This window comes from Anopheles ziemanni, chromosome 3 (genome assembly GCF_943734765.1).
Source record: "Anopheles ziemanni chromosome 3, idAnoZiCoDA_A2_x.2, whole genome shotgun sequence".
Classification (NCBI taxonomy): Eukaryota; Metazoa; Arthropoda; class Insecta; order Diptera; family Culicidae; genus Anopheles; species Anopheles ziemanni.
In genome coordinates this window covers 93,170,773-93,178,973 of record NC_080706.1, presented here as the reverse complement: position 1 = coordinate 93,178,973, position 8,201 = coordinate 93,170,773, and the positions used below count along the sequence as shown (strand labels likewise).

Here is an 8,201-nt window from a genome sequence, read left to right as displayed (position 1 = left end):
GTATGCACGGGAAGACCCAGGTCGAAAATCGGTGGCTTGAGGTGAAATAAATGGCCCAAGCAAGTGTCCCTTATGACCTCCGGGTGGCATGAAGTACCCGTAATGGTTTTCCGGAGCCGATAGGCGTAACCCACGGCGGAAGGTACGAGAACGTACCAAGCCATTAAAAAAGGTACTTTAGCACAGTGGGTAGCAAAAAAGTGGTTTCTGTGCGGCCACTCCCGCTAATTTGTAGGGACGTTGGGCAGAAAAAAAACCAGCTTGTATAAATACTGCCACTTTTTTGTACTTTACTTCAGTAACGTTTCATCTTTCGCTTTGAACAAGTTGAAGAACGTGTTGAGTTCAGAGTTTCATCAGATAAATTTGCTTAAAAATGAAATCTTTCCTTTCGTGTGTTTGCCTCGTGCTGCTCCTAACGGTGGCCACGCTTGCCGCCCCGGCTTCCCCTAAGGGTGCCACCAGCTCGTCCGAGTCCGTCGAATCGAACGAATCCAACGAGAAGGAAGTGGTCGGCGGAGAGGTTAATTCTGCGGCCGAAGTGACGGATGCGAACATGGAGCTAACGGACACCAGCCGGGTAACCCGACCCGTGACGGCCGACACTCCGAAGACATCCCTGGCGGCGGAGGTAACAACAGCGACCACCAAGGTACCCCTGCCTACTACCGATACTTCGACGACAACCAATGTGGCGGAAGTAAGAACAACTGCTGCAACGTCCAGTGCCGATACTCCGAAGACAACCGAAGCGGTGGAAGTGCGCAAAACATCAACGACGACGACTTCAACCGCGACGACCAAGAGTACTCCTACTTTCCCAACGGTGAGCGTTGAGGTACATGAGACGATCCGTCCCGCGTTGTCCACGGCCCGTACGACCAGCGAAACATCTACGGTTCCGGAGGGATATTCCGAGAAGGGAACGACTCCCGAAGCGCGAGTGACCTCCGAGGCCGCCGATGAGGTTGGAGTAACTACAAAATCGAACGACGATGTGGTCGAATTGACCGTTACCGTGTCGGAAAATGCAACCGTCGATGTTAGCGTGGGAAGCAGTGACACCGGTTCCACCACAGGAGCTGAAACCGATGCCCTCAACACTGCTTAGGAAAATTGCTGTACAGTTGAATATTATTAAACAAACCACAAAAACAAAAATTGACAAAAAAAATGAAGAAATAAATATGTAAAATGTAATCCCCCAGCGTGTATCAAATTATTTTCCAAGTACTGTTCGATAACCACAAACCAATTAATTTTAAACAAATGATTGATTTTTTGAACGATTTGGATTTTACAGGCGTTGACAGCCAACTTTGCCTCGAAAGATTTGGGAGATTTTGTTTCTAACGCACGTCATTTAGAAATAGCTTATCAACTGTTGTCTCTAAAGCATGTGCTATTGGGATAACTCATCGACTGTTGTTTCTAACTCATCTCATTTTGTCTCTAACTCATCTGACTATGTCTCTAACGCATCTGGGTTGTCTCAAACCGAAAACCAAGGAAAAAACAAAGTAATATGATACGTTGTAGAACTCCAAGAATAATTAACATTATTTTTGTATGCTTTAAAGCTATTTTTATGTATTTTTAAACAATTAATGTTTATTGTTTTTGGAGTTTTACAATGTATCATAACCACAATTACTTTGTTTATTCTTTAGTTTTTGGCTTGAGACAAACCCAGATGCGTTAGAGACATAGTCAAATGAGTTAGAGACGAAATGAGATGAGTTAGAGGCAACAGTAGATGAGCTATTTCAATCATCGGTGCGTTAGAACTGAACATAGGTGGCAAACCCTGTATTCAATAACATATTGGGAAATTATAATTTAAAAAAAGTCACACAATGTGTTCGTTTTGGAACTGATTTACTTTGGGTTTCCTTTGAATTGCCGGTTGGACGGAATTCAATACCGTTTATTTACATTTTAATTGAACATATTCATCACCATGGCAGCAATTTTATACTATCCTGCGTCTTTTATTCTATCTCCAAAGTGACTAAAAGCCACATAATAGAGTTTAGTTAATATAGAAACCGCGCTCATTGTCGTATCCTCTTTAAAGTGGTTGACTTGGTGTGGCTTTAGTGATAAATTAAATTTATGCTTTCACGTGGTAAACCAACACGATGGTCGGCAGACAATTGACGAATGGGCAGATAATAGAAACCGCAAACGTTGAGTGCTTCACACACGTTCAAACACTGTCAAAATATGTAAAGCATCTGAAGGCGTGCATCATTGCCACTCGGAGGCACTTACCTAAGCCCAGTTAATCCACCGAGCACGGGAATACGCCAGGATCAACAGCATCAACCAATCAATCCACGAAAGCAAACACCGAATTTGTGGATAATAACACCAGCAGCTGGTAGCTGGTGTTGTTGTTCGCCGACGCTTCACTGGCGCCATCCATCCCGACATGAAGTATCCAGGCAGCGAAACACGCGGATCAAAACCGTGTTTACGTGAAGCGATTCATGGCGCTTGCTTCCTTGAAACGCCAACTCCCAAAAATGCTTTTACGTCGCCGAAGTACCGAGCGAAGCGTGGAACGGTTAAACAACTTCAAGTCGCCCCAAAATTGACACCTCGTGCGGAATCCGCATACGCCCACGACGCGTGGGGACGCGTGAAGTGAAGTGGAAAACTTGCCGTCTAATATTTGCCACACGATGACATAACCGTAGCAACCGTTGGTTTCATCAAGGCAACGGGAGCTGCTGAAGCAGTCGCAATTCTGCTGTCAATCGAGCTGCTGAACAACATTTTCAACGGTTAACTTTCCTACGGAAATCGGTAACGATGGGAAAAGGGCGCCAGCACTCGGTTCCTAGGTCGATTGCTTCCAAAAACCGGTTGAACGTTGTTCACATACGCAAATAATCGTGGGATGTGCATATGAAATATGAGGTCGCTGAAACGACGATGTCGGCACAATGCAGATGCCATTAGTCTTTATTCAAAGAACGAAGGACAAAGATTTACCCACGTGCAAAACCCTCGCGGTGAGAATCAAATCTGGGAAGGATCAGTTTTGGATGAACGGCCATCGGAAAACTGTTGCCAAAGTAACTGTCTAATGCACGTCAATTAATAGCGAGATATGGGAATTCTCCGAAGAAGACCCTCATCAGCGCGGGTCGACACATTAGGGAAAACTTGTGTCTTTTGAAAAATATCTTTTTCACCTTTAGCCAACCGTCGTTTTGGGGTCTCCACAACCGTGGAACGTGGCGAGGCCGATGCAGAGTTTCCCCAACCTCGACACGGTTCAACGCTCCTGCGCTCATGACCTTCCGTACCTGCTCGATTCTTATCTGTCTGTTAAAATCTTCCAGCACTCCTCCTTAATTAAGACCATTTGCAAGGGAAACGCTATCCTGCGTTCGGTTTGCGGACCGCGGTCTTGGGAAAACTTTTCGAGACCGTGAAGCTCGCCAGCCCATAACGATGGAGGACATAATTGCAGAGTCACCGTTTTGCACCGGAATCGATCGGATATCGTCCTAATTGGATGTTAAATATCTCGCGAGTCGTCTTCCCGGCGAGGGAAGAGCGTTTTAAATAATGCTTCTCCCCTAATGTGGCCGTTTGGTGGTGGTGGTTTGTAATTATTTCTTGTAATTATTTTTGAAAGCATCGCTTACTTTGACGGATGTTCCGGGGATCAGCAATGATGGCCTTTTAAAAAAGTCCAACTTTTTGTCGCCCTCAAAGTTTACGCTTGGCAAAAGTTGTCATCACGAGTTTGGATTTCAACCCAACCTGGACACGAAGTAATTCCGGTGAAAACGCGTAACGTTGGAAAATTTGAACGAAACATTTCACTCTCGGCTCGTCAGTTGTTGCCAGCCATTCGGGTAAATAAATAAACATTATCCATCAGCGAGGCCAACCCCGGTTCCGTCCGCCCGTTGGAACGTGCGTTCCAATCAAACCCGCGCCGTCTCGTTCACGCTGCGCCATCGACCGGCCGAAGCGAATGGATTTTCTAAAGGCATTAAATATTGATCTTTCAAACGGGCAGACTAACAATAAAGAACAATCGCCGATGGCCGGGCTGAGAGGGAAAAAAGGAGCATCCACCAAACCGAAATGATTGCACGTCCATCAAATTGCTTCATCGATGCGTTTGTTGGTTCCTCCGCCGACTTTCCACCGACCGGGTTTGTTTTCCACCCACCCACCGGTTCGATTGCGGTTCGTGCGGATTTGGGATTGATTGAAACATCGTCGGGGATCGTTAGGATTTTCCATTCCAATGCTCTCCCTCCCAACCTCCTCGCGTCTCACCCGGCCACTATCTAAATTTTGATCGTCTGGGCGAAATATTTCATCGACAAACAATCAGCACCAACGTACCGCATCGGAATGTGGTCCCCATCACAGCCCTCACCCCCCCTCCGCACGCATCTGCCATGCGTTTAATCATGGGGAAAATTTTCTCCGACATAACCGTCAAAATTCCTGCTCGCAACCAATGCTCCAAAATCACGGCGATAGTCGGCATCTCCGTCTCGCACTCGATTTGGACCGCAATCACGGTTTACATGTCGCGTCGATTTGTCGAACTCCAGCGCTACGACTGCGTGTACTGCTGCAGCTCCACCGGGTAACCCTTCCAGTTCCTCGACGACGACAAGATTAGAGTTTGCTCGAGCAAATGGCGTGTAATCGAATATGCCCCGCAGCAGCTTCGTTCCTCTCATGGCGCCCGTTATCAACGGTTTGCACTAAACGAACCATTAATTTACCATCGTCGTCATCGTCGTCGCTACCGCCTTTTCGGGCTCCCGCTCGCAACTAGCAGTAGTTATAGGAGGAGCTAAAAAAAGATAACAAGACGTAAAAAGCAATAGACAGGAAGGAACTACCGTGCCGAGACGCGTTACCCAGCGTGCGACCCCTACCATTCCAGAGGATCCAACGAGTTCGTGGAGAAGATTTGTTCACGCCACGGTAAACACCCGAAAAACGTGCCCTTCGGGAGATGCGTCGACAAACGACGTTTCGGCATGCGATCCTTCTCGACATCCAGGTGACCAATTTCGCACGGATTTAATTTCCACCATTTTCTTCATCGTCTGCATCGTTAGGTTCAATTTACCCAAACGCCAACCCCATGGGTCGACGATGCTGGAGATCCCAGGCTGCAAGTAATGAAGCAAACACGGACAACGTCTAAACTGACACGAAAACGGGTGTCTGCTGATCTGGATACATTTGAGTGAGTACACATGAACTCCCGCGCGGTCATCAGTTGTGTGTTGGCTCCCCGACGACGAGAACTCAATCAACCGGCAAACAATAGACGAACTGCACTGCTCGAAACAATGTCGCACTGTTCGCGCAAACGGTACCTGGATGTGTCAACTGTCAAATCCGGTAGCACAGCGAGGCGGATAGATAAAACTCGTTCCACCGTGCCGGCAACACATCGCAGCAGGCAACGCCGATGGAGGCTGCGGTGTGTCTATGGCGTAAACATTTGGAAAACCAATTGGAACGGTAAATACCACGCGCTACCATCGAGCTCCCGGTGGAGTGTTGTCATTTCATCTTCATCAGAGTTATAGTCATCGTCGTCCGATTCCATTCGTCCGTCGGGATCACGCGTCCAAGTAAATACCGAGGTACGAGATAGGTTCGCATGTCCGCAACGTGTGCTTTCACAGTTCATTTATAGTAGTTAACATTCAGAATTGGACACGGTTAATTTCAGGATGTGTACTCGTTCATTTCAACAAATTGGAACAGATGGGACGTCAGGGAGAACTACTCAGCGATTAAAGAACCTTGAATATGGAGTTTCCAAACTCACATCAAGATAAAATTGTAATTGTAATTGTATAACCTTCTAGAAGAGCTCAAGGGTACTTATACGATCTTATCATACAGATAAAAGATTTGGTGGATTGTTACTGATAAAGTTCCCGAATTCAGATTGTCCCATTCTGAATGTTGACTACTATAGTTATTTTGTCTATTTTTGTACTGATCCCATACAGCAATCCCAAACAACTTACATCATCCACTGGGAACGCAGTACGGTTCCACAGAGTTCTGAAAGACTACCACGTTTTCCAATTTGTCCATCATAGGGTCTCCATGGAGAGCGGTTCTGCTTACAGGTCCGTGTGGAGGACGGGCGGACGAGCGAAGATCGGAGCTCCGGTGGCCGGCGGCGTCGCATTGTTTGCGTCCAGCAGTCGGCCCGACGATATTGGCACTATCGGTTGCTCGTTGGAAGGTCGAACGCTGGACGAAGATTGCACATTCGTTACGCTCGTCGAAGGGCCGCAACCCCGGACGATGGAACTCTGCTCAACACTGGTTCCATTGGGCTTGGAGCTGTTGTTGTTAACGTTGCTATTGTTGTTGTTGTTGGCGATGGCTTCGTTAGATCGGTGAAGTTGTTGCTGCTGGTTCTGATTCGCAGCGTTCAGCTGTAGCTGTTGTTGTTGCTGCTGGTGTTGCTGGTCCGCTCCCTTGTTCGGACGGTTGTTGGGCTGAAGCACCTTGGTAGAGTTGCCCCGCTCCGAGCCCCGATTGCGGACAAACCGCGGGAAGAAGCTGTTCTCGATCTGCAGCTGTGCGTTCACATCCTTACCCTTCGCACAAGTACAAGCCTTCAGGAAGCTCTTCTTAAAGTTGTCGCTGAGGAACGCGTACAGTATCGGGTTCATCGCGGAGTTGCTATACCCGAGCCAGCTGACCAACACGAATACGGTAATCTCCAGCCGCGACTTGCAGATGTCCGGTGGCGAGTTGATAAGTGCCACCTGCGAGATCCAGTACGGCAGCCAGCAAAGCACGTACACGGTGATGACGGTGAGGACCAGCTTCGTCACCTTCCGGTGGGAACGCTTCTTCTCCTTCGACTTGGACTTTGGTCCGACGGTGCGGAGCTTCCGGATGACCAGGTAGTAGAACATTAGGATCAGCGTCAGCGGGATGGCGAACCCGAGGATAAGCGAATAGAGCGTGAACGTTGTGCCAGAGTTTGCGCCCGTTTCCGACGGCCACATAATGTTGCACGACATCTTGTCCTTCTCGCGCTGGATCGTGTTGGCGTACAGCATCACCGGTAGCATGATGAGAGCGGACGCGGTCCAGGCCAGAGCCGACACCACCTTCGAGACAAGAGGGGTTCGAAAGCGCGGCGACGAGATCGGATGACACACGGCGATGTACCGATCGGCGGACATGATGAACAGAAAGATGGACGAGGTGAACTGCGTGATCGAGGTCGACACCATGTACGCCTTGCACATCGCGTTCCCGAACGTCCACTCGCCCAGGTGCATCGTGGTGATGAGGAAGGGGATCCCGATCAGGAAGCATTGATCCGCGATGGCCAGATTAAGGATGTACATGTTGGTTACCGTCTGCATCTTGCTGAAGCGCAGCACGACGTAGATGACGAGCGTGTTGCCGAACAGCCCCACGATGGCCACCAGGGCGTACAGAATCATCGAGATCACATTCCCCACCGGCATCTGTATCGAGGGGCAGATGTCGAGGGCACTCTCGTTGAAGAACGTACTGAAGAACGGATGGTGTGGAAAGCGCCTCGACAGGTTGGCGGTGAACTCGGCCGAACTGGTACCGGAACCGGAGGCCCCACCGCCACCCGACGCCGTCAGCGCCCGAAGCGTTATGTTGTTAAGGAAGGTGGTAAAGTTCGCCGAGACGGACGCGGCCGTGAAGGCGGCCGACGAGGAGGTTGTTGTTTGCCGGAGGAACGTCAGCAGCTCCGAAGGAAACGGTAGACCGCCGTGGAAATGGGCTGCCGTCGCTATCGTTATATCACCGGCGGGCGAAGCCATCGTGTTGCCGTCCTCCGCCGGGCTGACCGGATGGTGGGCGTGCGTGGTGATGGCAGGAAGCGGTGATAACGTGGACAGGGCCACCGTGCCGGCAGCCACTAGCAGATCAACCGTCCCGTTCGCTGACGCTGTACCATTCCAATCCATTGCCAAGGGAACTCCCGTTCCTTTTTTCCGGGCCTGTTGTCGGTGTGTTTATCCTCTTCTTATCTTCCTGTTTCGCCCCTCCCCCGATTGCCTGGGATGTCCTGGGAGGGATGTTCGAGATGGAACGCGATTGCTCAAGGTGCGTGGTGTGCTGTATCTAATTTATTCCGCAGCAAAACATATCCTCTTCCTGTTTTTGTGCTGCTGGTG

General features: G+C 49.3%; 2 protein-coding genes across 2 annotated transcripts; one reads left to right on the top strand and one right to left on the bottom strand.

Moving 5' to 3' along the window:
• The first annotated feature begins 376 nt into the window (after positions 1 to 376).
• LOC131285866 (uncharacterized) lies at positions 377 to 1,111 on the top strand. The gene has a single exon (XM_058314721.1). It carries the CDS (start codon positions 377 to 379, stop codon positions 1,109 to 1,111), a length of 735 nt encoding a protein of 244 aa, XP_058170704.1.
• Positions 1,112 to 6,140: 5,029 nt separating this feature from the next.
• Positions 6,141 to 7,991, bottom strand: LOC131285865 (somatostatin receptor type 1-like). The gene has a single exon (XM_058314720.1). The coding sequence runs from the start codon at positions 7,989 to 7,991 to the stop codon at positions 6,141 to 6,143; it is 1,851 nt and encodes a 616-aa protein (XP_058170703.1).
• Between the last annotated feature and the right edge of the window lie 210 nt (positions 7,992 to 8,201).